This window comes from Penicillium nucicola, assembly GCF_028828085.1.
Source record: "Penicillium nucicola strain IBT 29836 chromosome Unknown utg000008l, whole genome shotgun sequence".
In the NCBI taxonomy this organism is placed as follows: domain Eukaryota; kingdom Fungi; phylum Ascomycota; class Eurotiomycetes; order Eurotiales; family Aspergillaceae; genus Penicillium; species Penicillium nucicola.
In genome coordinates, this window is record NW_026643132.1 from 746,190 (window position 1) to 773,083 (window position 26,894).

The 26,894-nt window shown below is 49.3% G+C and overlaps 9 protein-coding genes across 9 annotated transcripts; 5 read left to right on the forward strand and 4 right to left on the reverse strand.

Moving 5' to 3' along the window:
* Positions 1-837: 837 nt before the first annotated feature.
* ags2 (alpha-1,3-glucan synthase Ags2) lies at positions 838-8,362 on the forward strand (the record flags this gene model as incomplete). Its single annotated transcript, XM_057130142.1, has 6 exons — positions 838-1,188; positions 1,245-1,420; positions 1,480-7,416; positions 7,474-7,679; positions 7,734-8,244; positions 8,314-8,362. 6 exons carry the CDS (start codon positions 838-840, stop codon positions 8,360-8,362), a joined length of 7,230 nt encoding a protein of 2,409 aa, XP_056981925.1.
* Positions 8,363-8,750: 388 nt separating this feature from the next.
* N7511_007766 (cytochrome P450) lies at positions 8,751-10,289 on the reverse strand (the record flags this gene model as incomplete). The annotated part of the gene is made up of 2 exons (XM_057130143.1): positions 8,751-9,255; positions 9,313-10,289. 2 exons carry the CDS (start codon positions 10,287-10,289, stop codon positions 8,751-8,753), a joined length of 1,482 nt encoding a protein of 493 aa, XP_056981926.1.
* A 422-nt stretch (positions 10,290-10,711) lies between these two features.
* N7511_007767 (uncharacterized protein) lies at positions 10,712-12,450 on the forward strand (the record flags this gene model as incomplete). Its single annotated transcript, XM_057130144.1, has 4 exons — positions 10,712-10,892; positions 10,956-11,078; positions 11,174-12,016; positions 12,071-12,450. The coding sequence occupies 4 exons, from the start codon at positions 10,712-10,714 to the stop codon at positions 12,448-12,450; spliced, it is 1,527 nt and encodes a 508-aa protein (XP_056981927.1).
* A 281-nt stretch (positions 12,451-12,731) lies between these two features.
* luA (3-isopropylmalate dehydratase LEU1) lies at positions 12,732-15,115 on the reverse strand (the record flags this gene model as incomplete). Its single annotated transcript, XM_057130145.1, has 2 exons — positions 12,732-14,846; positions 14,909-15,115. The coding sequence occupies 2 exons, from the start codon at positions 15,113-15,115 to the stop codon at positions 12,732-12,734; spliced, it is 2,322 nt and encodes a 773-aa protein (XP_056981928.1).
* A 2,296-nt stretch (positions 15,116-17,411) lies between these two features.
* On the reverse strand, positions 17,412-18,906 carry N7511_007769 (zinc-binding alcohol dehydrogenase family protein; the record flags this gene model as incomplete). The annotated part of the gene is made up of 3 exons (XM_057130146.1): positions 17,412-18,453; positions 18,520-18,560; positions 18,634-18,906. 3 exons carry the CDS (start codon positions 18,904-18,906, stop codon positions 17,412-17,414), a joined length of 1,356 nt encoding a protein of 451 aa, XP_056981929.1.
* A 1,083-nt stretch (positions 18,907-19,989) lies between these two features.
* On the forward strand, positions 19,990-21,566 carry N7511_007770 (DUF895 domain membrane protein; the record flags this gene model as incomplete). The annotated part of the gene is made up of 4 exons (XM_057130147.1): positions 19,990-20,092; positions 20,150-21,191; positions 21,242-21,338; positions 21,387-21,566. 4 exons carry the CDS (start codon positions 19,990-19,992, stop codon positions 21,564-21,566), a joined length of 1,422 nt encoding a protein of 473 aa, XP_056981930.1.
* A 164-nt stretch (positions 21,567-21,730) lies between these two features.
* N7511_007771 (UDP-N-acetylglucosamine--dolichyl-phosphate N-acetylglucosaminephosphotransferase) lies at positions 21,731-23,236 on the reverse strand (the record flags this gene model as incomplete). The annotated part of the gene is made up of 3 exons (XM_057130148.1): positions 21,731-22,711; positions 22,761-22,941; positions 22,998-23,236. The coding sequence occupies 3 exons, from the start codon at positions 23,234-23,236 to the stop codon at positions 21,731-21,733; spliced, it is 1,401 nt and encodes a 466-aa protein (XP_056981931.1).
* A 283-nt stretch (positions 23,237-23,519) lies between these two features.
* On the forward strand, positions 23,520-24,788 carry N7511_007772 (putative nuclear pore protein (SEH1); the record flags this gene model as incomplete). The annotated part of the gene is made up of 3 exons (XM_057130149.1): positions 23,520-23,726; positions 23,791-24,628; positions 24,682-24,788. The coding sequence occupies 3 exons, from the start codon at positions 23,520-23,522 to the stop codon at positions 24,786-24,788; spliced, it is 1,152 nt and encodes a 383-aa protein (XP_056981932.1).
* Positions 24,789-25,121: 333 nt separating this feature from the next.
* On the forward strand, positions 25,122-26,687 carry N7511_007773 (putative proline permease; the record flags this gene model as incomplete). Its single annotated transcript, XM_057130150.1, has 1 exon — positions 25,122-26,687. The coding sequence occupies one exon, from the start codon at positions 25,122-25,124 to the stop codon at positions 26,685-26,687; it is 1,566 nt and encodes a 521-aa protein (XP_056981933.1).
* Between the last annotated feature and the right edge of the window lie 207 nt (positions 26,688-26,894).

Below are 26,894 nucleotides of genomic sequence, written 5' to 3' on the forward strand. Positions count from 1 at the left end.
ACCCGGCCATTTAGGGATGACCTTTGTTCCGCAGAGATCTATGCAGACGGATGGAGTCTCCTTGCAAGACACAGGACTTCGCCGCCTGAGCCCCATGGTTTCTCAAAATAGCACTCGCGAGTAACAAGATGTCAATCAAAGCGCTCAGAGGTCAATGTGAACCCTTCGATTCATCTCTCCTATCAGCTGTCTTCTCGGTTTTCACCGTTGATTCCGGGTCCATAGACAAGTTTCTATTTGCTTCGACTTGCTGCCATGAACAAGAATAAACCTCTGAATACTTTGTGTGAGGGTCGAGCTCGGAGTATCAGGTTCCTCTTGAAGTATGCTGAAAGTCCCACCCATATTCAACTTCTCCTTTTTTCGGATCTTGCTTGGTTCCTTTTGTTCTTATTAGCTACACCTCATTTCCTATGCTTTCCGTCTCTCTTTTCTTTTCACCTAGAAAAGCTTCCATAGACTGGAGGATCTGTGGTCCAAGTCTACTTTGTCAGGAGTGTCAGAGATCCCTCGTCGTTAGGTCTCTTTCCTCACTCCTCATATACCTTGCCCAAGATACCTGCAGTCTTCCGATACGCAGACAGTCGGCATTCGCTCGCGTTAGTAAACCTAGAAAGTCTTCTTTTGCTACCTAGGCTCTTGTTTTGCCTCGGACTTTGTCTTGCTACATGGCACCATTCCTTTCAGGTATAAGATAACTAACATGGAATAGTCACACAGATATCTCTTCTCCGATATCCGGTTGTGTCAATAGCTCTTCTTGCGCTTCTTCATTTCTACTTGACACATGCTGCCAAACTGAGTCTCTTGATAGGTTCTCTCTGTTGGGTGTTTATCATGTATTGGAAGCATATCTTCACCACAGCTGCCCTTCTCGCAGTGCCGGGGATCAGCTGGCCATATGATGAGTCTCTCACAGATTATAACATCAATGAGAATCAAACAACAACTGACCCTCTGGAGTACTGGGGAGAATGGCCTGACCACGACTACTTCCCCTCGCCGGACAATTGGCGCTTTCCTGTATATACGCTTTTCCTCGATCGATTTGTGAATGGCGATCCAACAAACGATAATATTAATGGGACCCTCTTTGAACATGATATTAGTTCGAATCAAATGCGACACGGCGGTGATATTGCTGGTCTACTGGATACTCTGGACTATCTACAAGGAATGGGCATCAAAGTTGGTTTACCTGTCCTTCGTTTACCTTTTCCATTCAGCTAATTTCTTGACTTTAGGGCATCTATCTTGCAGGACTAGTGTTGATGAATCAGCCATGGGGCTCAGACGGCTATTCAGCACTTGACACAACACTCTTGGACCAACATTTCGGAACTGTTCAGACCTGGAGGGATGCCATTACAGAAATCCACAGTCGTGGGATGTATGTCATTTTTGACAACACCGTTGCTACGTGAGTAATAGTCCAAAGAAATGGCCTCGTCCCACTTTATACTGACTAGCAGCATTTAGGTTGGGAGATCTCATCGGATTTGAAGAGTATATGAATACAACCACACCCTTTTCCATGCAGGAGCACAAAGCATCTTGGAAGTCCGATCGTCACTATGTTGATTTCAGGTATGGCAACTCCTACAACGAAACCTGCGTGTATCCTCGCTTTTGGAATGAAACCGGCTACCCCGTGGATCAGTACGTTCTCAATGAGCTTGGTGGTTGCTATGACAGTGATTTTGATCAGTATGGCGATATCGAGGCCTTTGGTGTGTTCCCTGACTGGCAACGAGAGCTAGCCAAATTTGCATCTGTGCAAGACAGGCTACGCGAGTGGGTTCCCAGTGTCAGAGAGAGACTCATCCGCCATTCTTGTATGATCATCGCCTCTTTCGACATCGATGGGTTCCGCTACGACAAAGCTACACAGGCTACTGTCGACGCTTTGGGAGATATCTCTGGGGCGTATCGAGATTGTGCTCGTCGCGTTGGAAAACACAACTTTTTTCTCCCCGGTGAAGTAACCAGTGGGAACACACTGGGCTCTATTTTCCATGGGCGAGGTCGACAACCTGATATGCAACCAGAGACTCTTGAAGAGGCGTTTCGAATGACGAACTCATCTGATTCATCCTTTTTCATTCGTGATCAAAACCAACAGGCCATCGATGCAGCAGCATTTCACTACTCGGTCTACCGCTCTCTCACTCGCTTCCTCGGTATGGACGGTAATCTGGCTGCCGGCTATGATATCCCAGTCAACTGGACTGAGGCCTGGTATCAGATGGTCCTCACCAATGACATGGTCAATGCCAATACGGGCAAGTTTGATCCTCGTCATATGTACGGAGCCACAAATCAAGACGTGTTCCGGTGGCCAGCAGTAGAGTATGGAGTTGAACGGCAGCTCTTGGCCTTGTTCATCACCACATTGCACATGCCTGGCATTCCGTTGCTCCTATGGGGAGAAGAACAAGCATTCTATGTTTTGGACGCTTCAGCTGCCAATTACATCTATGGTCGTCAAGCCATGTCCCCTGCTACTGCCTGGAGATCCCACGGGTGCTTCCAGTTGAATTCTACTCAATATTTCCAATGGCCTATCAAGTCCGGGCGATTAGGTTGTACCGATGAGACGGTCACGTATGATCATCGCGACCCGGCTCACCCGGTACGAAATGTTATCAAACATATGTATCAGATGCGACAGGATTTCGGTGCTTTGAATGATGGATGGTGGGTTCAAACGCTTTCTAACCAAACCAACAACATATATCTCCCCGGATCGAATGGGGTGCCCACCGAAACTGGGATGTGGTCTGTTCTGCGCAGTCCATATTATCAGATGCAAGACCTAGGAGAAATGGGAAACCAGACTGTGTGGCTTGTCTACCAGAATAGTAATCGCACGGTAGATTATGAGTTTGATTGCTCTGATCCGAACGCTGCTCTCATTGCTCCCTTTGATGTCAACACCACAGTCAAGAATCTTTTCTACCCACATGAGGAGATCACTCTTCAAGAGGGCCCAATTAAACTTGGTTTGAATGGCTCTACCAAATACAATGGCTGTCTAGACCTTGTCACCATGAAGCCTTACGAGTTTAGGGCCTACATCCCGAAAGATAAATTCCTTCCTCCTCGCCCTATGATCACCAAGTTCTTGCCAGGCCATGATGTCCCCTTGCTATCTGCAGTATCTCCCGGAGAAAGTGAGTCGATGGAAATCAGCCTCTTTTTCAACACTGAGATGAACTGTACGATGGTGACCGACTCAATATCGCTCGAGTCGAAAACTGAAACTGGAGAGGTTCCTTCTCTGGACCTCAACAGCGTCACTTGCGAAACATTGGAGGCCGAGAGTATTACTTGGACTGGGCAAATTCCATCCACCTGGGCCTGGAGAGCTACACTGACTGGCATATACAATGGTGTGCATCGTCTCACTGTCAACAACGCCACAACGACCGACGGAAGGACCACCAATGCGGTCGACCATTTCCTAGTTCGGATTGGACAACAAGACAATCCAATGATATTTACTTCGGCAAACTACTCTCGCAGTCTCCTTCATGGACACCAGAATGGCACCCTCTTCATCCGTCAACATGCAGCTGGAGCAGATAAGTACCGATATTCAACCAACTGGGGGAGCACCTATTCCAAGTGGCTACCATACGAGGGAGGAAACCATACAATTGAGGAGCTTCCATGGTCGGGTACAAAGAAGCAGAAGTGGGATGGAAAGCATGTTCGCGTCGAGTACTGGAGCCGTTTCACGGGCAGTAGCGACTACGTGCAAGAGGGTGACGGTCCTGGCTGGAATTCTGCAATTCAACGTCGATTCCCCCACCTCTTCTTCAATGGCCCTTTCAATGAATACGGATATGATGCCGGTCTAGATAACGTTGTGAGGCAAGATGAAGACGGTATCTGGAAGTTCCGCTTCATGGCTGAGTGGCCTGCTCAAGGCCAATTGAATGTGTGGGGTATCAACCCTGATGGCCAGCCAGATCAAAGCTATATCTATGGAGACTCTGATGGAGACTCAATTCTTGATCGTCTTCCGCCTTCGTCGTTGAGTGTTACCAGCATCAACATCACACATCATCCGCCCAATCCGCACCTTGCTTGGAGAATCCATGTGGATGACTCCAACCTGCAATTCAAGCTTGTACCTGCAGGATCCAAATACACTCAGATGGCTCTCTTTTTCTTGCTCTGGATTGTTCCTGTGATCACAGCATCGACCTGCGCCTATGTTTTCATGAAGACATTTTATCGGATCAAGTTCAACCAGATCGGCGTAAGTGAGAAGAAGACACTGATCTCAATGGACTTTGTCAACAAATTCAAGATTCCTTCAATGGAGGCTGGTCAGTCTAGAAATCCTCTGGTTCGTTTTGCCAATAAGTCGAAGTTCCTTCAGAGTAGCTCGGCGTTTGGCAATCGAACATCCCATCGACGAAAGGTTCTTATCGCCACAATGGAGTACGATATCGACGACTGGGCCATTAAGATCAAAATCGGTGGCTTGGGGGTGATGGCACAGCTAATGGGTAAGCAACTTGGACACCAAGACCTGATCTGGGTCATTCCATGTGTTGGCGGAGTGGACTATCCTATTGATAAACCGGCGGACTCAATGTTTGTCATGATTCTAGGGAATTCCTACGAGATCAAGATTCAATATCATCAATTGAGGAACATAACCTACGTTCTTTTGGATGCCCCTGTCTTCCGCCAACAATCCGTTACAGAGCCCTACCCGGCTCGCATGGATGACCTCGATAGCGCAATATATTACTCAGCCTGGAATCAGTGCATCGCGCAGACTATGGAACGTTTCCCCGTCGATATGTATCACATCAATGATTATCACGGCTCAATCGCTCCATTGTATCTGCTCCCCGAGACTATCCCGATTTGCTTATCACTCCATAATGCCGAATTCCAGGGCTTATGGCCCATGCGGACCCAGAAAGAGAAGACAGAGGTGTGTTCGGTGTTTAATCTCGATCTAGATGTTGCCACACGCTACGTTCAGTTCGGTGAAGCTTTCAACTTGTTACATGCCAGTGCAAGCTATCTCCGTCTTCACCAGCAAGGTTTCGGAGCAGTAGGCGTCTCAAAGAAATACGGCAAGCGCTCTTATGCTCGCTATCCCATCTTCTGGGGCTTGCGAAAAGTCGGAAACCTCCCAAACCCTGATCCTTCCGACACGGGTGAATGGAATCGGGAATTGCCCAAAGAAAGCGACATCAACGTCGATAACGAATATGAAACTCGCAGGGCAGAACTCAAGCGTCAGGCTCAAGAGTGGGCTGGTATTGAACAAAGTCCTAATGCCGATCTATTGGTTTTTGTCGGAAGATGGTCAATGCAAAAAGGCATCGACTTAATCGCAGACGTGTTACCCAGTGTCTTAGAGACACGGCCAAATGTTCAACTCATCTGCATCGGGCCTTTGATTGACTTATATGGCAAGTTTGCTGCATTGAAACTGGACCGAATGATGAAGTTATATCCGGGTCGGGTATGCTCAAAACCTCAATTCACAGTCTTGCCACCATTCATCTTCTCCGGTGCCGAGTTTGCACTGATTCCTTCAAGAGATGAGCCATTCGGCCTTGTCGCAGTTGAATTTGGGAGAAAAGGTGCTCTTGGAATTGGCGCGAGGGTGGGCGGGCTTGGACAGATGCCAGGGTGGTGGTATACAGTTGAATCGACAACCACCTCGCACTTGTTAAGGCAGTTCAAACTCGCCATTGACAGCGCCTTGAATTCCAAACCCGAGGTCAGGGCACTGATGCGTGCAAGATCCGCCAAACAACGGTTCCCGGTTGCCCAATGGGTTGAAGATTTGGAGATTCTTCAGTCAACATCCATCCGAGTCCATTATAAGGAACGCGCCAAAGCTCAGAATCAGTACACTGCGGCGGGTGCATACAATGCGATTTATGGAATGATGACTCCGCAGTCTGCATCTACAAGATCGGGTGCATCAACGCCTCCGATGCAACCATCGAGTCGTCCAGGAACAATGGGGTCGCTGCAGCGAAGCTCAATCATATACAGTCGGGATCCGAGTCCAGGGGCTGATTCCAGACCCAAATCGGGGCTCAGTCGTCAGATGTCGTTTGGAATTCGACCAGTGTCAAGTAATGCCGAGCCTAGTGGCAGACGCGAACTTGGGAAAGGAAATGTTTTTGAGCATGATGATAGCACTGGCAGAGCATCTCCAGAGGCTGAAGAAGACAGCGATGAAGATTTGATGGCAACCTGCTATGACGACGATGACTATCCCATTTCTTCTGATGGGACGGATACAGGACGTGGGCAGAACCCTCAATCTCCTGGTGTTGCGCTCACCAAGGAAGCTCTCTTAGCGCGTCAGTTGGCTCGATCCAACAACACCCCGTCAAGTTCGACAGCGCCCAGTACAGCTGGAACAGATGACACTCTTATCCCGCCTTCGCGGTCATGGGCTGGGCCAGGAAGTCGGTTAAGTAGCTCATCAGCTCTGTCCGTTGATTCTGTTGTTGGAGAGAAGAAGGATTTCAAACTTCAAAAGGTCAACCCATTCTTCACAGACAGCAACGGCGAATACTATAAAGTGTTCGAAAAGAGACTTGAGGACCTAAACGGAACTAACAGCGACAATCAGCTCTGCATTGAGCAATATCTCGAGAAAAGCGAAAAGAAATGGTTCAACAAATTCCGCGATGCACGCCTGGGTCTCAACCAGGGATCTCCAATAGGTTCAATGCACGGCGGCAAAGGAGGTTCTCAGACTGGATCTATCACCAACGACGACGCAACATCGCATGAGACTGGCACGCATGAGAGAAAGGACAGCCCACCGGATGAATTCATGCTCGGTGCTAACTACGTGCCACCAACAGGCCTGAAGAAGTGGATGCAAATGCGCCTCGGGGAATGGCCTGTATATTCTCTATTCCTGGGACTGGGCCAGATCATCGCAGCCAATTCCTACCAGATTACTCTCTTGACTGGTGAAGTAGGCCAGACTGCTGCAAAGCTATATGGAATCGCGTCCGTGTACTTGATCACCTCGATTTTGTGGTGGTTCTTTTTCCGCTTCTGGAAATCAGTACATGTTCTAACTCTGCCCTGGTTTCTGTACGGAACTGCTTTTATGATTATTGGCATGGCTCACTTCGAGCCTAATGCGCATATCCGAGGGTGGATCCAGAACATTGGAAGTGCGATCTATGCTGCTGCTTCTTCGAGTGGATCGATCTTTTTCGCTCTGAATTTCGGCGATGAGAGTGGTGCTCCTGTCAAGCAGTGGGTATTCCGGGCGTGTCTGATTCAAGGCACGCAGCAGGCATATGTTATTGCTCTTTGGTACTGGGGCTCGACTTTGACGAAAGCAAGCAGTGCCGGTAATACTAATTCTCAGGGGAGCATCACCAACACCTGGAAAATGACGTGCGTATCTTGTTTTCTTCAATTTCAATGTGAAGTGACTGCTAACATACTTTCCAGAGCTATCTGTACCCCTATCACGATATTCTTATGGAGTATTGGTTTGCTCATCTACTTTGGTCTGCCAAACTACTACCGTCAAACACCCGGCAAAGTCCCATCATTCTACAAATCTGTCTTCCGACGCAAGATTGTTCTCTGGAATTGGGTTGTGGTCATTCTCCAGAACTTCTTCCTCAGTGCCCCATATGGTCGAAACTGGAACTGTGAGTCCCCATGAACCGAAATGCGCTTTCTATCCCAACTAACCACCACAATAGTCCTCTGGATATCCAAACACGCCAGCGGCTGGCAAATCCTACTTCTCTGCGTACTATTCTTCGGCTTTGTCTGGATAGTAGTCCTCTTCATTCTAGCCAGACTATCAAAGTCCCACAGCTGGATCCTACCAGTAGTAGCCTGTGGGTTAGGCGCACCACGCTGGGCCCAGATATGGTGGGGAACATCTTCATCAGGCCTGTTCCTCCCCTGGGCCGGAAGCTACACGGCAGGAGCATTAGTCTCGCGCAGTCTATGGCTCTGGCTGGGTGTCCTGGATGCACTTCAAGGTCTAGGGTTTGGCATGATTCTTCTGCAAACACTGACGCGGATGCATATTTGCTTCACGCTTCTTGTGTCCCAAGTCATTGGCTCTGTTGCAACTATGTGTGCTAGGTCTTTTGCGCCGAACAATATTGGCCCTGGGCCTATTTCTCCTGATATCACTGCTGGGGTTGGGGCGTTGGCTAACGCTTGGTTCTGGGTTGCGCTCTTGTTGCAGCTTTTAATTTGGTATGTTCTTCTCCTTCTGGAATCTTGGAGATTTATCTGTTTCCCCTGCTGACATCTTGCTATTTACAGTTGTGGCTTTCTTATGTTCTTCCGACGGGAACAACTTTCGAAGCCTTGATGGGATCTTTTTTCTATTTCTGTTGCCTGTTGAGTGATAACGAGTAATTTAATTAGGGTTTTCACCTTTGAGCTCGATTATTTTTGCCACAATTGACTCTCGGTGATTTCTTCGGGTTTGGATTCAAAGTTAAACAAGCTCACCTCCTTGGTATCTAAATATAATGGTGTTACTTTCTTGCGTGTGAAAGAGACAGGAGCATTAGGCATGCCTCTATCGCAGTTAAGTATAGGCCAATATTGAGTTCGATGCTATAGAGAACTTTATTTGCCCACTCTTCTTTACCTAGCTGAACAGCCCTTATATATTTGAGGTTATATCCCACTCTATAACTAAGCACTTGGTGTATAATTTTAACCTCCATAGTAGACCATTCGGTCAAATCTATCTAGATGTGATCCCTCAATCGAATCAAGATTTGCTCCCCTTCAACTCGGGAGTTAAACCACTGCTTGCGGCGAAGGATACCATCACCAACGATACTCGACCCACGAAGCAAATCCGCCTCAACAACCTTAAGAATAGCCATGGTTACTTCCAAGGTCCCTAGATTCTGCGCAATACACGCCCTACTCCCCTTCCCAAATGCAAAGAAATGATCAAGCATCTCGTTGGTCGGCTGAAGCCAGCGTTCCGGCATATATTGCAACGGCTCTGGGAAAACAGCTTCATCTTGATGTAGTTGGAAAGAAGCGACACCGACACTCGTTCCAGCCGGAAAGTAGTATCCATGATACTTCCATCCTCCGACAGGAACCTCTCGCGGTAGTCTGATCGGGTTTGCCCAGGATAGACGCAGTCCTTCGCGAACAGTGCCTCGAAGATAGCCGCACGAGGCAGGGTCTTCTCCCTTAGCGATTGATTTTTGAACTTCCTCATGGAGTCTGTTGTATCTGTTTATATATGTGAGATCTGCTGTATCGGTTGATTTCTCGCTTAGGTAGACTTACATTTTGGGATTCTTCGCAAGAAACCACAATATAGTAGCAGTATTCATACTGGTTGAATCTGTCCCAGCAAAGGAAACGTCTTTCACCTCAATCTGGGACTGTGAAACAGACTGTTTCTCCAACAGGCGGCTCTGATAGCTTGCTCTTGCAGACGATGTATCATTCGCAAGTGTGACACTCTTCACAAGCTGCCCAGTAAACTTGTCGATACGATTGAATGCCCTCTCAGTCGTCTCAGACGATATGAATCTCGCAGCAACAGCCATAACAAAATCCGTCAATCTCCCCGGCGCGAAATTGAAGAAAGCCCCAACACCAACAAATGCATCCACAAAAGGCGACGCAGACATCACCCCCGAGTCCTCATTTAGAGCCCCGTACCGATGCTGAAAAAGATGAGTGCTGACAGCATCAATAGCCATACAACGCGAAAGATTAAGAACATCCACAGGTGCCCCCTTCCCAGCATCCCGCTTTAGGCGATCTACAAAATCATCAAAGACGGTCATCAACTCCTTCTCGGACTGTCTAATGGAAGCAGTTGAAAAAAGCGGCGCAACAGCCTTGGCCCTGCTCGCACGCTCTGGCAACGTCAACGTCGAGAAAATAGTTTTGTGGCCGTCAATATCGAATTTCGAGTAAGCTTTCGCCTTGGGAAATCCACCCCGGGCGATGTATATCGGCTCGATAGCATCTGCGCTGGCGATATCAACATCGTTGGGCGCGACACGGAGTATTGGGCCATATTTTTGGTGCAAGTTGAAGATTACTGTGCATTCATCGCCGATGTAGGTGTGGTATGCTAGCCAGAGGGAGGTACAGGCTGCGATCTTGGGGCCAGGGGTTTGGGATAGAGGGTGGAGATAGAGGCGGTAGATGTATTTGCTTGTTAGGCTGGCTATTGCTAGTGATAGGAGCCATAGGGCAATGGTCGGGATAGACCGGGATATGAATATGACAATAGATGTTAGGGCCATCTTGTTTTTGTGAGTTTCTGGTCCGGCGTGTTGATATTTAAGCCTTTTCTTGTTGGCAAATCGGAGGCCTTTGGCCTATCGCGAGTCGGACGGGCCGAAGGAATGTAGTGGGGGGGTGGGTTAGTTGAGGGGGGATATGGTAGCTTTTGATTTCTATGGAATGTAAAGACGGCAAAGCAAATGAAAGGTGAATTGGAGAATACAAAGCGAGAAATGTCATGACAAGTAAAAAAGAAGCAAACATGCAGTAACGTGACTCGGTGCAGTCGGTGTTTCCGATGGGATGTTATCTCTCCAGCACCTGGGCAACAGCCGTAGAAGACTCGAGATAACCATGAGCCTCGAACAAGCTCACAGTTTCTAGTTTATATCCCCCCTCCCCCTTGTCCACTCGCAATGGCCTACAATCACTACCCGACAGAATGGCAATGAAGGAGGCGTTCAACGCCTCGACAACCGAAGATGTCGCCCTCGAGCATATGGGCTACCAGCAAGAATTCAAGCGCTCATTCGGCCTACTCGACATGGTCGGATTCAGCTTCAGCATAGTAACATGCTGGACAGCGCTCAGTGGAGTATTCATCATCGGCGTCGAAGCAGGCGGTCCGCCAGTCATGATCTTCGGCTGGATAGGAGTCTGAATATTCACCATTTTCATCGCGTTAGCCATGGCTGAGATGTGTTCACGCTGGCCTGTGGCGGGAGGTCAGTACTCGTGGGTTGCAATGCTAGCGCCGCCACGAGTATCGCGACAATTGTCCTATATAACCGGGTGGTTCATGTTGATTGGTACGAAAAGTCTTGTTTTATACATCCCTCGCGAAGATTCACATTCACATTCACATTCATATTCCCACGAGAATACCCTGCTAATTCAAACACAGGCATCCTGGCAATGGGCGCCGTCAACAATTCAGTCGGATCAAATTTCATTCTAGGACAAGCGAACCTCATCTTCCCCGACTTCGTCATCGAACGATGGCACACAGTCCTCGTCGCCTGGGCTGTAGGTCTATTCGCGCTAGCAGTGAATATCTTCGCGCCTCACGCTTTACACCGTCTCTCGCGAATAATCCTGCTGTGGAACATCGCCTCGTTCATAATCGTGATCATAACCCTACTCGCAACAAACAAGCAGAAGCAACCGGCAAGCTTTGTCTTCCACGACTTCCGAAACATGACCGGTCTAGGTACGGCCATGGCGACGATCGTCGGTATCCTGCAATCCTTTTTCGGGATGTGCTGCTACGACGCGCCGAGTCATATGACTGAAGAAATGACGCATGCCAGTCGCGATGCTCCGAGGGCAATTGTTCTGTCTGTTCTTATGGGCGCCGTGACGGGCTTCGTGTTCCTGCTTACGCTCTGCTTTTGTATGGGCGACATTGGGTCGACGGCTGGGTCGACGACTGGTGTTCCTGTTATTCAGATCTTTTATGATTCCACGCGGTCAAAGGTCGGGACTTGCTTTTTGGCGAGTTTGATTACCGTTATTGTTATCGTTGCGTCTGTTAGTCTTGTTGCTGAGGGCTCGCGGTCTGTTTATGCTTTTGCTAGGGATCATGGATTGCCGTTCTCCGCTTTGTGGTCGAAGGTTGAGCCTAAGAGGAAGATTCCTGTGTATTCTATTGTTCTCACGTTGGTGGTGCAGCTGGCTTTGAATGCCATCTACTTTGGGACGGTGACGGGTTTCAACACGATTGTTTCGCTGGCTACTACGGGATTTTGTGAGTGTTGTGATTTTTTTTTTCCGGTGATCAAAAATTAACAGTTCGGTATAGATGTTTCCTACGGCCTTGCCCTGTTCTCCCGGTTATTGGGCTATTTCTTCGGCCATCAAACTTCCTCTTTTGAGGGATCATCATATTCGCTGCCTCTTCCCGTGTCCCTCGGCTTCAATGCCATCGGCTTGGTCTTTTTGCTATTTGCTTCCATTACATTCAACTTTCCATCTGGGGCGCCGGTCACTTCGGAATCAATGAATTACACCAGTGCTGCGATCGGCTTGGTCACACTACTGAGCATTGTTACCTGGTTCACTACCGCAAGGAAACGATTTACCGGGCCATCGGATGTCAGAAACATTATACTGGAGGGTGTAGAGAGTCCTTCAGCATTGGGGGCTGAAACTTACTCCAAGGAGAGCACGGAAATTAAATAGCACATTATAAGTTACGATATATCTGAAAGCAAAGCATTCATCACAGCACCAGTAAAAGACTACATGTACCAGGAGAGGGTTCTACAAGGAAAGCAGATCCACGATCATAATTCATTCTCGTTGTAAGTCGTAGACTCAAATTAAACAAACAGCCCAAGACAGGCGTCGTCGCAAATAATAGGGGAATATGTTTTTGATATCCAAACAATGTAAAGCCAGCACCAGAAATGAAACACGGGCACAAGTGTAAAGGCGCCCAAATAACAAACACAAGGACAAGTTTACCACTCGAGGGGCTCGTTCTTGACATCCCCGCGGTTGGTCTTGGGGACAGGGGCAGCCTCGACCATGGTGGGGCCACCGCGGTTACGGCGGAGGTAGCCACTGCCGTCCAACCAGGGGGTGTCGAGGGTACGCTTAGCCTCGAAGGTGCGAATCTTGCTCTCCATTTGGAGGGTCAGACCAATGTCATCGAGGCCGTTCACAAGGCAGTGCTTGCGGAAGCCGTCGACGTCGAAAGAGACGATCTTGGTACCCTGAGCGTCCTTGATCTCCTGGTTGACGAGGTCGACTTCGACTTCGCGGCCGGCGCGGGCCTCATCGGCGATCTTCTGGAGGGCGACTTCGTCGGAGACGACGACGGGCAGCATGCCGTTCTTGAAGGTGTTGTTGAAGAAGATGTCGGCGAAGGAGGGGGCGATGATACACTTGATGCCGAAGTCGAGGAGAGCCCAGGGGGCGTGCTCGCGGGAACTACCGCATCCGAAGTTGGGGCCGGTGACGACCAGGATCTTCGAGTTACGGTAGATACCCTGGTTCAAGATGAAGTCGGGGTTCTCCTTGTCATCGGTGTAACGAAGCTCGTAGAAGAGGGCAGAGCCGAGACCGGTACGCTTGATGGTCTTAAGGAACTGCTTAGGGATGATGGCGTCGGTGTCGACGTTGGCGCGGTCCAGGGGAGCGGTGATGCCCTTCAGAGTGGTGAACTTGGGGAGACCGGTGCTGCTGCCACCGCCGGCGGAGGAGTTGGTGTGGGGCTCGTTGTCGGCGGGCTGGTCGAGGATACGCTCGAGGTCATCCTCGGTTTGGGGAGAGTCGGCCTCGGCCTCGGGCTGGACATCGATCTTGGGAGAGACCTTGGCGAGGACGGGGCTGGAGACGGTGTGTTCACGGACATCGGCGAGCTTACCGACGAGAGCGGCGGTGGCGGCCATGGCAGGGGACATCAGGTGAGTACGGCCCTGGGCACCCTGGCGACCCTCGAAGTTACGGTTGGAAGTACTGGCGCAGCGCTCCTTGGGGGAGAGAATGTCAGGGTTCATACCCAGGCACATAGAGCAACCAGCCTCACGCCATTCGAAACCGGAGTCGGTGAAGATCTTGTCAAGACCCTCAGACTCAGCCTGCTCCTTGACCAGACCGGATCCAGGAACGATCATGGCACGCTTGATGTTGGCGGCGATCTTGCGGCCCTTGACCACCTTGGCGGCGGCACGCAAATCCTCAATACGAGCGTTTGTGCAAGATCCGATGAAAACCTTGTCGACAACGACGTCCTTCATTGGGGTACCAGCGGTGAGACCCATGTACTCCAGAGCGCGCTTGCAGGACAGCTTGCGGTTCTCATCCTCGAAGTCATCAGGGCCGGGAACAACTCCGGTGATGGGAACAACATCCTGGGGAGAGGTACCCCAGGAGATGGTAGGGACGATATCCTTGCCGTCAAGGAAAACCTCAGTATCGTACTTGGCCTCGGGGTCAGACTTCAGGCTGGACCAGTAGGCGGTGGCCTTGTTCCACTCGGCGCTGCCGTACTTGGGGGCGAGGGGTCGGCCCTTGAGGTATTCGAAAGTAATCTCGTCAGGGGCAATCATGCCGGCACGAGCACCACCCTCAATTGACATGTTGCACATGGACATACGGGCCTCCATGCTCAGTCCGCGGATGACGGATCCGCTGAATTCAATAACAGCACCGTTACCACCAGCGGTTCCAATGACACCAATAATGTGGAGGACAACGTCCTTGCTGGTAACACCGGCAGGGAGCTCGCCATCGACCTGAACGAGCATGTTCTTGCTGCGACGGGTAATGAGGGTCTGGGTAGCGAGGACGTGCTCAACTTCACTGGTTCCGATTCCGAAGGCGAGAGCACCGAAGGCACCGTGGGTGGAGGTGTGACTGTCACCGCAGACAACAGTCGTACCAGGCAGGGTGAAACCCTGCTCGGGTCCAATGATGTGGACAATACCCTGACGCTTGTCACCCATACCAAAGTAGGTCAGGCCGAAGTCTTTCACGTTCTGCTCCAGAGTTGTGCATTGGAGACGGGAGTCGTTCTCCTTGATGAATTCCTCGGCATTCTTGAAGCTTTTTCGTGAAGAGGTAGGGATGTTCTATGGGGGGAAAGAATTGTTAGTTGCGAATTGCGAACTGCGCAGAATTGGATGAAACATACGTGGTCGACAGTAACCAAAGTGCAGTCCGGCCGGCGGACCTTGCGGCTGGCGTTTGTGAGACCCTCGAAGGCCTGAGGGGATGTGACCTCGTGAACGAGGTGACGGTCAATGTAGATCAGGCAAGTGCCATCTTCTTGCTCATTGACAATATGGTCGGAGAAGACCTTGTCGTACAAGGTCTTGGGTTTTGACTCTGCGGAGGGCATGGTGGGGGAGCTGAGAGGACAGTAGAGAGAAGGGATAATAAGGTGGGAATATATGGAGTATAGGGAGAATGGATGACAGATGCGCAGAGCCCGCTTTGAAAAGAGCGAGAAGAATATGGAGATCTGGGGATATGGAGAGAAAGCACTACTGATATATTTTTCTGGGCTGCAGAATCCGCGATGTCAATGGGGAGCTTCTCGAGGGGCAAGGCCGATCTCGGCCGGTCAGCGGCGAATGGTTACACTGTGATTGGCTGATGTGGACACACTGCAGACCCCCGATGTCGGTGTTGAATATTCCCAAATGGAGCAACGCGGCTACGTGCGCTTGATGGCGGAAGGCGAATCATGAATTATTTTACTTGGAATGAACCCTGAAATGGCAGATAATGGACTGAGTCTAATGAAAAATCGGGCACCTGGCTATGCATATAGTACTGTGAATTGTCCAATATCAGACTCGGTATAGTAAGCGTAGTAAGCACATGCATGACGTATCCAGCCTAACTTGGACACTGTGCTTGACCGACTCCGGGGGGTCAATAATGAACAGTCGCCCATTGGCTGCGGACTCCGATCGGCCCACTGTGAGTCAATGCTTAAGAAGCGGCATCGGCTTCGACTCTTTCGAACCTGCATCACATAATCATCATAGTCCAAATACGGTGAATCTCCTACATTGCATCGTGTTTGGGTTCTACACGGTAAATTATTAACTGACAAGACCTATAACCTTCTGTGTATTATTACTGATCCAAAAATAACCACACCCCGCTATGTCTCCCCATTTGAAGCGTCCTACCTTAGACAAGAAGCAACCTATAAACTGTTGCAAAATGGCGCTATACCTGACTCCTTGGCAACATAAGATGATTGTACTCATAGTACCCAACAGAAAGCGACTCAATATATCTCGAATTTCCAAGCTTGCAAAGTGTAGTGAGCGTTCTATCACTAGCATACGCAAAAAGCTGTGGTTATTCGGCGGTCCCAATCCTCTTAAATGTAGGTCTAAATTTCATCGGGGCCAACGCTACTAGATACTGTCAGCATATATTCAAGAGGGGATCATTTTGTCTCGTGTTTTTAAAGAGGTTTGACAGATGCTATATTATTCGAATCCTTGATAGGGTAGCTCCTGCAGCACTATGGGAGGTGACCGGCACCAAAAGTCCGTGCTTATTACAGATAACGCAGCCTTCCATCATTCAAATCGACTGAGGCTAGGGTGTACATGGAATACCCCTCTTGTGATCCAATATCTTACCAGTTTGCTTTGTTCCTTGGGGTCCTGGAATCAATATTACTTTGTATTTGGGGGGAGACCCTGTGTCTGGTGCTCCATCTAAGAAAACGTTCGTTAGATCGTGAGAAGTAAGGCAATGACGATAGACAAACCAAAAGCTCTCCAAAACTCTTCACAAGTTCGGACCCATTTAGATCACAGCCTTTCTTTGTGTATTCTGGGTCACCATTATCATGGAACTGACATGTTAGCGATTTCCTTGGCAGCAGAAGTTGAACTCACAAGCTTCATAGCATACGTCTTCTCAGCCAGCTGTATTTCATAGATCGTCGAGGACGTTGAGCAACTGATCTCTCGTCTGATTTTTATTTCGGAAGGACCTAGATCTAAAGAGAAAGCACTCTGGGAATGCATGGTTGCTGTGGGCTACATTGAGTAGGAGGCCAAGGTGAGGAACACAGAAAGGTGAAGCAACAACCTTGGAAGAGTTGGAAGCACCAGTTGACGACTCCTTGTATTATATAAGTTTGATAACAGTCATGTGATGATTCGATGTAGATGTTGTTATTCAGATCATCCCATGGTTGAAATTAAGCTATGTCTTATTCAACGCTATGGCGAGTTATTAAATCCAAAGCGGATCCGCCCAGACCCTTTCACATCCCCACCTGCCCCGCTTAAAGATGAAGCAACTTTTTACCTTCGTTTCTCTGGCCTGGTTAAAGCCGAGACCGACGTACCCTTCGAGTCGGTTTTGAACAACTTTCTCCGCAACTTAAGGTACAACGCTGATGCGAACATAACACTGTCCCCGTCACTCGTTTACCGGATACATTACATGTGTCCTTTACAGAAGTATCGAAGCGGAAAGTCAGGGCAAGTTCTCAAGTACTCCACCGGGCTTTTAAGAACCTGAAGCAATCAAATCCATACGTATTGCCAGATAGTCTAAAAAGGAAATCTACAGTCATAAACATAACACCCAATCCCACACCCACACCCAGTTCCATTTCAATCACCAAAAATGCAACGGAGACCAGAAACCAGGCTCTAAGACGATGAACCCGCAAGATCCATAACAATCCTCTTCCCAGAAACAGACCCACTCCTCAAGACCTCAAGCGCTTCATTGATCCCCTCAAGACCACCCTCAGCACGAACAATCTCGGGCAGCGTCAAGTTTGTCGAATGAAGCAGATCCTCCAGCCAACAAACCATCGCCTCGCCAACCTTAGGCGCAGAATGGAAAAGCTTAATCGGAACAGTATGATACTGGATGCCCGGATTCCGCTCCGCAGGCAAGCCCGTCAAACCAAGAAGATGGGCATGGCCATCCGGGTTCAGCGTCCGTTCGAGTATTGTTGCTGTCTCTTTGCCGACTATGTCGATTGCATAGCGTAGCTTGTTACCCGTGACGCCACGGATGATTTCTACTGCTCGATTTGGGTCATGTCGGTCGACTAGGAGGTCGGCGCCTGACTGGATGAGTTTGGCGCCGTGGCGGGCGGCGTCTGCTATGCAGATTACGCGGAGGCCGGCTAGTTTTGCTAGTTGGAGGGCTATTAGGCCTGTGGTTGTGGAGGCTGTTGTGGGATGGGATGTTAGTTCGGTTCGGCGGGGATGTAGCGTTGGGTTGCGAGACTTACCTCCCCAGATGGCGATCCATTCTCCCGGTTTGGGTTTCTCTGAATCTAGGAATGAAGCAAAGCACTCTTCGCGGATGTCGGCGGGGATGTCATTTTCATTCAGTTGTTTGATGATGCTGGGTAAGTGGGGGCCGGGGGCCTTCTGGATGAGGGAGAAGTCCAGGCCGAATGATACGCCTAGGGCTAGTGCGGCTGCGACATAGGCAACCCCCACTGAGGATGCGGCGTGGATAGATGTCGAGGCGGGGATCCGGGCTGCATTGAAGTCTGTGGCAACGGCGTATTCTTGGAATGCTGCTTTCCTGATATCGCGGTAGTCTGTTGATGGGACAAGCACTACGTCGCCTACTTTGAGACGAGATGACCCCTTTGGAACTTGTAGGACGAGGCCGGCGAGATCACGTCCGTTGATCCATGGTAGACTGGGGATACCAAAGTTGAATGCCCTGGTTGCTTGGTTAGTTGCTTGTGGAAGTAATATTTGGTCTAGATAGGGCTAGAGTAATACTCACGGTCCTTTCCAGTCGATAGGATTGAGGCCGATAGCAAGAACCTATACGTTAGTGATCAGCATCATGCTCTATGGTATGGTTATGCAAGGTACAGGGATTCTGAGCCTATCATACCTTGACCAGAATCTCTCCTTCGTGTAGGACAGACGGGATAGCATGGTCGTTCACCAGAGAGTATTGTTCGCGGGCTCCCTTCAAGAGAAGTACACTCTGCCTGGATAGTTCCGACCGCGGTGACGGAGGCTCACTTTCGGAACTTGTGTCATTTGTGAAGTCCGAGATCGATTCGGTATAAATGTTCTCATGGAAAGTAGGGGTCTTTTGCAACCCATCGAGTTGTAGATAGGTAGAAGTCGTCGACATGATGCTAGGTGCTAGTAGAGCCATTTCAGAAAGCACGGTAGGGGAGATGACGATTCCAGCCCTGGGTTCTATCTATATTCTATGTAATACTCAAGATCTCTCGGGCGAGAAGATCCCATACTTATTTTAAGGAGGGGGGTTGATATCAAGCACGTAGGTTGGGGTTACCTCCACTGCTTATGGATCAAGGAAATGATTTGATCTCCGTGATCGAACCCGTTATTCCCGGGACTTGCTCATCGCGGGGCATAGATGGCGTGATAGATGGGTTGGGAGAAGACTGGGGTAGAGTGATATTCCTCTCATATGGGCACTACAGGGAGAGAATGTTACGTTCTAGGTTATTTGTTCGATAATGCTTCATGGATCCAAGTATAGGGTTCTTGAGTGTTATTTACATTGCAGTTCATTTGTATAGTTGTTCAGTTCCTAGGAAAAGGGATCAAATGGGAAACTGATGTGATCTGCTGCATCGATGACGAATGCTTTCAACTTTTTGGGTTCAAATCGCGAATAGGCTGCCAAGATCGACATTACAAATGAGAGATGAGAACATTGAACACATTAACTCTGAAGTCTGCTAGATGTTCTTGACTTGGATTTTTGTATTCTATCAGAATTATACACACGGGGCATTGCGAGGAACTTGCTAGGAACTGCCAATGCATATCTTGCTTGGATGTCTATGGACCAGAACGACAATATAAACTCCTAGCAATGATAAGCCAGTAAATTACCTATACCGATCTCTATTCCGGACTCTACTATATCATATGAAACAAGGTTATCATCTAATCCAGATGTTAAATGGTAAGCCTTTCAGCCGTCTCTGAGGCGCTCCGTGCGAGCACGTAATTCCAGCAATGAACGACAACATCCTTTAATTGCAAGACTAGATCATTTTGGCCCTAGACAGGGGTCGAGATAGGTCTAGATAGGCACAAGACGATAAAAATCCATCGATGCTGTCATTCAGCGGGATTGGGGACATTCAAGCCGAGGATGTTTAGCCGGAGCTATATAGATCTCTCACGGGCGCTATAATAAAAAAGCTGTCGCCAAATCAATCACTTTGGAAAATCTTGGGACCCCAGATTTTTCCATTCCATGATGGCGAATTCCGAAAAAGGCGTGTCGCCGAACGATGCAGAGGTAAACAGTGCTAGTGCTGGCTCTCTCAACTCGCCGGTTCTTGGACAACCACGAAAAGGTAAGTCAGGTCCCAAAAAGCGGTTTCTTGTCGCATTCAATCTAATAATCAAAATAGTCAAATGGTACCGCTCAACATTCTTCAACGCCCTAATCCTCGGACTATGCAACTTCCTCGCACCAGGAATCTGGGGCGCAATGAACTCCCTCGGCGGCGGAGGCGAAGAAAAACCCTACCTAGTCAACGCAGCAAACGCCCTAACCTTCGGTCTAATGGTGGTATCGTGCTTCCTCGGAAGTGTGGTCGTCCGCTTCATCGGAATCAAATGGACACTCATCGTTGGAACCATGGGGTACGCACCGTACGCGGCAGGACTATACACGAACAACCGCTTCGGAGACGAGTGGCTGGTGATCCTGGGCGCAGCGTTATGTGGCATATCAGCTGGCATCTTCTGGATGGCCGAGGCAGCGATCGCGCTCTCCTACCCAGAGCCCTATAATCAAGGTCGATTCCTGGGATTCTGGCTCAGCTTCCGTGTTGGCGGACAGATCCTGGGTGGTGTGATTAACCTCGGCATTAATGCGCATCGGTCTACGTCCGGGTCGATCTCTTATACGGTTTACCTGATCTTTATTGCGTTGCAGGCTTTGGGTCCGTTTGCGGGTTTGCTGTTGAGTACGCCGGCGCAGGTTCAGCGGAAAGATGGCGTCCGGGTCCAGCTTCAGGTGAATAACAGTATTGGATTTGAGCTGAAGAGCATGGTGAAGCTTTTTGTCAGTCGAAAGTTCGCGCTTGTGATTCCTCTCATTTGTCAGGCGGTCTATACTGAAGCGGTGATGTTCTCGTATGAGGGCTTGTGGTTCTCTGTGCGGGCGAGAGCTCTGGGCTCATTCCTCTCCGGTGTCATTGCGTTGATCATTGGAAATCTGCTGGGTGCTTTCCTTGATACTAAGAGGATTTCCTTGAAGGCCCGCACGAGATATGCTTTCTTCTTCGTTATCGCGTGGCAGGGAATGTGCTGGACCTGGGCGTCGGTGGTGACGACCGAGTTTAACAAAACAAATCCGATATATGACTGGACCGATCCTGGGTTTGGGAGAGCTTTTGCGCTTTTCTTGTTCTGGGTTGCTGGTTTCCAGCTGAACTATATGTACCTGTGAGTTGCAGCCTTGCTTGCTATCGTTGGAAAATACTAAACATCAGCAGATTCTTCTTAGTCGGAAAACTTGCGGATGATCAGGAGGAGGTTGTTCGAATTGCTGGTTTGTTGCGTGGGACCGAGTCGGCTGCTCAGTGTGTCAGTGTAAGTATTCTCCTCCCGTTGAAAGACCTGAATATTAATCTATTGCAGTATGGCCTGAGCAGTGTGAACATCATGGCTGCCGTGGGAAGCGTATACCTCAACTTTGGCTTATGGGCCATTGCAATCCTTCCAGCCTGGTTTATTGTGAAGCAGGTCGGAGTTGCATTCGGTGATAAGAAAATTGAGCGGGAGACTGGTGCCCTGCGCGAGGCCTCAGACAATGAATGAGCTACGGAGTTGACATAATATTGACCACCCATAGAAGCATGTTCAGTTGAGAAAAGTATACAGGATCAACTTTAAAATCCCTTGTTAAAATATACATATTGAAAAGATAATCTTTTTATAAAGTCCGACTCTAATGTTCTCGTAACACATGAAAAATTTCAAAGCTATGCAATGAAACCGAATTCTCGGTTGTCATGATGAAACACGAGTAACGCAAGCCGATGTCGGACAAATAGACCGAGCATTCCACAGAAGGTTTGCACTGCAACCATATGCCACGCCAGTGTATCTTCTCTCATGGGACCCATCCATACCAGCCACAGGTTCAGAATTGTGAGATTGGATGATTCAGTAATTCGGCCAGACTCATCTTGAGTGACCCGCACTAGTTTGAGAGTGTGCAAGAGGCGGAGCCCAGCATCGACCAAAGGCGAGGGAGGTTCGGTCCACTCTGTGACAGAAGCGTCCAGGAGCCCAGTGGAGGCACTGAATTTTGGAAGTCGGTGGCGAGGGCAAGGTATCAGTTTGAATAGCTGAGGCGTCGAGTACAAAAAGTTGAAAATCTGTGGGATAAACAGCAGCAACAGGGTTTTGCTGAAATGCCCTAGAATGCCAACCACGGCAAACACCATTCCGGCGAAATAGCAGTAGGTGTCTCCGACAAACACCTTTGATGGATACCAATTGTGACACAGAAGAGCTGCCGAGACTCCGATGAAGGGGAGCAAGAAATAAATCGACAACAAATGAGAGTCGGTGGCAGGATGCGGGTATGGCGTAACAGGTGCCAGGTACATGGCATCGTTGAACAACAGTTGAACAGCAATAACCAGCGACTGGGCTACCTCAATACCGTTGATTCCTGCCAGCATGTTGATGGCATTTGGACAAAAGATTGCCACGGCTCCCATGTACATGTAATACAGCCATCCCAGGTCGACAACGTCACCCAGGTAAGATTGCAGCGGCACCGGAACGACGACTTGCGTGACGCCAAAGTCAACAAAGTACACAATCAGCATAGGAATGGAAGAGAATGCTGGGATCAGAACTTTGTGTCTCCAGCGAATATCGAAAAGATCATCACCAATACCGAGGATCACGACCGATTGCAAAGACAAAAGACCAGAGAGATAAGATGCAAGCTATACGAACAAATTAGCATGCTTAGGAATGACATTGATTCAAAATTACCTTTCCATGTGGGAAACGGTGCAAGTATCGACCGTTCTCCACATGCTGAGTCTCAATCACAACGTCGCGGTTACCGCCACCGGAGGTGGCTGCCACAATGTCCTTGTAAAAGGCAAATGGAATAAAAATGATCAAAGCCATCAAGTACACTACCGCGCAGACAGCTCCCATGGTTTCGGGACTTTGTTGATATATTAGCACTTGTGTGATCGATCAACTTCCTCAATAGTCACATACATTTCGGGCCGTCTTGGCTTTGCCATGTCCTTTCCCTTTAATCCGGCTTTTAAAAACACCGGTCCAAGCCATATAATCAAGCTGTAGGCTGCTGCAAACACAATGCCAACCATAGCAATTGAAGCCATCAGAGGCGCTCCATCATCCTGGAAGGTCGCGTACAGGATGGATATACCGGCCCCAACAAGAGCTAGTAGACTCCATGTCTCTGTGCGTGATAGCGCACTCAAGGTAGACATTGCAACGATGCAAGGAACAAGGTTCCTCTCTGGCAACAAGATCCAACAATTGAATCTCGACAAAGTCCACGTTGACGACGCGCAATCTGTTCAATACTAAGCTCATCATGTTCTGCCTGCAGTATCTGACCGCCCATAAGCGGTGGCAGCCACCCGCGATGCTTGCGGCCAAAAAAGGAAAGAGCGAACATCTGTTTCATATCTCATACCTGCAGATGCATAGATTCATAATCATCATTGGCTCTTTCTAATTCTCATACTCAACTGATCCTGATCTGACTCTATGGGGGCTGTGGAGCGCCCCGAGATAACCGGATTTGCCGACTTCGATGCGGGCCATCGGGATCTGGTTACTGTCACCAGGTTTAACTTCTATGGCAACCGTATTGTCACAGCTTCGTCTGATCACCGCATGAAGGTGTGGGATCTTAAAGATGGCCAGTGGCAACTTATAGACACCTGGCGCGCCCACGATGCCGAAATTCGCGACGTACGTCCCCAAACAAACACATCAAGGGCGTGTATTGGACAACAGTGGCTAAAGTACGATACAGGCAAATTGGAATGGACCATTTACAGGCCAGCATATCGGCAGTGTCGGTGAAGACATGAAGTTAAAACTCTGGCAAGAGGACGTAACCCAGCCACCAAACTCGGGACGGCGTTTCAGGTGTATCTTCCGTCTGACCGCGCCGGAAAGACATCCATTTGTGTCACTTGACTTTCGCAACATTGATCTGGAGTCATGGATGGCCGCCATTACGCGAGATGGCTACCTGATGGTTTTGGAACCCACCAGCCCTGATACCCTGGCCGACTGGCAGACAATTGACCAATTCCGAGTGTGTACGGCGCCCGAACGTGGGGAGGAAACAAGTTTCAAAGTCCAGTTTCATCATGATCCAACCGACCTCACTCACACTGTCTCACCAGAGTCCGATCGGAAAAGCATGTCATTGGTTGTGGCGGCGATGGATACGGTCAAGATCTACCGCACTGATTCAAACCGGCAGTTCTACCATGCAATTGAGTTGAATGGGCACAGCGGACTTGTGAGGGATATTTCTTGGGCCAATGGCTCTGTTCGTGGCTACGATCTCATTGCGAGTGGCGGAAAAGACGGCTTGGTTCGCATTTTCGAGGTTTACACAACGCCAGCGAGTCAAGCATCGCAAAACAACCACAACCACAAGGCTGAGCGTCGCGTCCAATCCCCTTCTGCTCGGGCCAAGTCGCAGTCTGGGATCGGTTCTGCTTTGGCGAACCGTGTACCTGCGTCGCAGACTGACCGTCGAGCTAGTGGTGACTCCCAGTTCCGACATTCGTTCAAACAGGTTGCTTGCATCGATACTAAGCACCTCGATGTATGGCAGGTTCAGTTCTCATTCTCTGGTAGGTGTTTAACCTTCGTTTCGGCGCCGGTCCATTTGACTAACAACCCTTAGGTGACTCGTTGATTTCCTCTGGAGACGATGGAACCGTCCGCTTTTGGAAAAGAGCCCTATCAGGCGAATGGCTCGAATTTGCTGAAACAGACATGGCATCCCAGTGATCATCTTTATATAATTTCTTGCGAAGATGTGATTTGGGACCCTTCATCTATGCACTGTTTATTGCTGTTCCCTTTTGGCTCTCCTCGCCCTCCATTCATCTTTATCAATGATACCCTTTACATTTGATTTATGCTTAATTCGGTGTTCACTTGGTAACTGCTAGTGCTAACTTCATTCTTTTCTGAATTCATAATGTTTTGTTTTGGCATGCGGAAAGTGCGATGGCGTAGTTGGCCCCTCGACCACTTCCCCAGGTGTAGTTTTCGAGAACCTCAACCTTCTCCTCTCGCAACTTGCAACCCTTCATTATTTATATGCATTGTTAACCCCCAATGGCTGTCGGTCCAACCATCGGCACCGGCCTGTTCATTGGCGCAGGCCAGGCTCTTGCCGTCGGCGGGCCTGCCTCCCTACTCATGTCCTATATCATTCTGTCCTTCCTCGCATTCGCCATGACCACGAGTATGGCAGAGGTGTCTACACACATGCCCTCGCGATATGGAACCCTTGTAACCAACAGTTACCTGTACATGTCAAGCAGCGTGGCATTCGCCTCATCATACCTCCGCTGGTATACCATCTCCATGTTCGTCCCATACGAGATCACAACAGCGATGGTCAATCTTGGCCTCTCCAAACCAGGCACCACGATCGCTGTTCGCTTGTTAATCATCACGACCATTATTGTTGGTTTCAATTTCTTGCCCGACAGACTGTTCAGAAGCTCTGAGCGAATGTTCACTTCGATCAAGATTGGTACAATGGCGACCTTCTTCGTTCTGGCTCTGGCTATTGGTCTTGGGGGTGTTGATGGGCACACTCGCTGGGCTTTCAAGTACTGGAAATATCCAGGTGCCATGAATGAGTACATTCTTCACGGATTGTGGGGACGAGTGCTTGGATTCTTTCAATGTCTGCTTGATGGCTCCATTGCCTTCACCTTTGCCCCCGAGCTGATTGTGCATAACGCCGAAATGCCTGCATCGGTTGGCGAGTCAACACTTCTGGGCTTAGCAATTCCAGGCAAAGTGTCGTCTGACATTTTCCAAACGGCCTTCCCGTATGTCCTGAGCTCCTTGGCCATGGGCATTATGGCACCATTCAACGATACCCGCTTGACCAACAATGGAACCGGCTCTGGACTGTCGCCGTTCATGATCGGATTTAAAGACGCTGGCATTCAGATAGTACCTACCCTTGCAACAGTCGCGATCTTGCTCTCTTCGGTGGCTTCGGGTCGATCATTTCTTTACCTGTCATCTCGCACCCTGTGTGCCATGTCAGAGCAAGGCCATGCTCCTTCGGTTTTTTCGATTCGCAATCGTTGGGATGTTCCATACCTGGCTGTCGCAGGATCCGCACTGTTCTCTATCATTGCCTTTGTTTGCGTCAAGGTCCCAAGTCCAATCATGAATAACTATCTACTTCGTCTTGTCACGAGCGGTGGTTTCATTTCCTCGTTGGTCGGATGCACAGTTCACCGTCACTTCCATCGACGTCTTCGGGCAAACAGGATCACTACTCGCTTTCGCTTTGCTATTCAACCGTTCGGTACTTACTTTGGGATGTTCGTCTCTGCGGCACTGCTGCTGGCCGGTGGGTTGTGGGCAGGACCCAAAGCCATCCTCCCTGGGACCCGAGCAGCTAGATTGGTCACTTCCTATATCAATATTGGAGTGTTTGTTCTACTCTTCCTGCTTCATCGCTTCCGAGACCTTGTCCCTGTTGTTGAAGTTGAACGACCGATCGATATGGAGGGACGCAGGCATGGCGATCGCGAAGCTCGGGAGGTACGACCCCATAAGGCGCCTTTGAACCGTGGAAAACTTGATGCCATCCCTGAAGACTCGGATGCCTTTGAGTTGCGACTTAATCACAACATGTTCGCAGAGCCCTGAGTAATTTGTCTAGGATATGACCCACGACACGGACCGAACAGTGGGTATAGAGGAGGGCTTGGCATGTCTGCGAGTAAGCATTAATGTTAGACGTTATTGTTAACGCTGATCATTTGGTTTTGTTTTTTTCCCAAATTTGCCTTGGCATTGATATCACATCTCCGGACGTGTATTGTAGACGGAACAACGGTGAAGGTGTAGGAACCC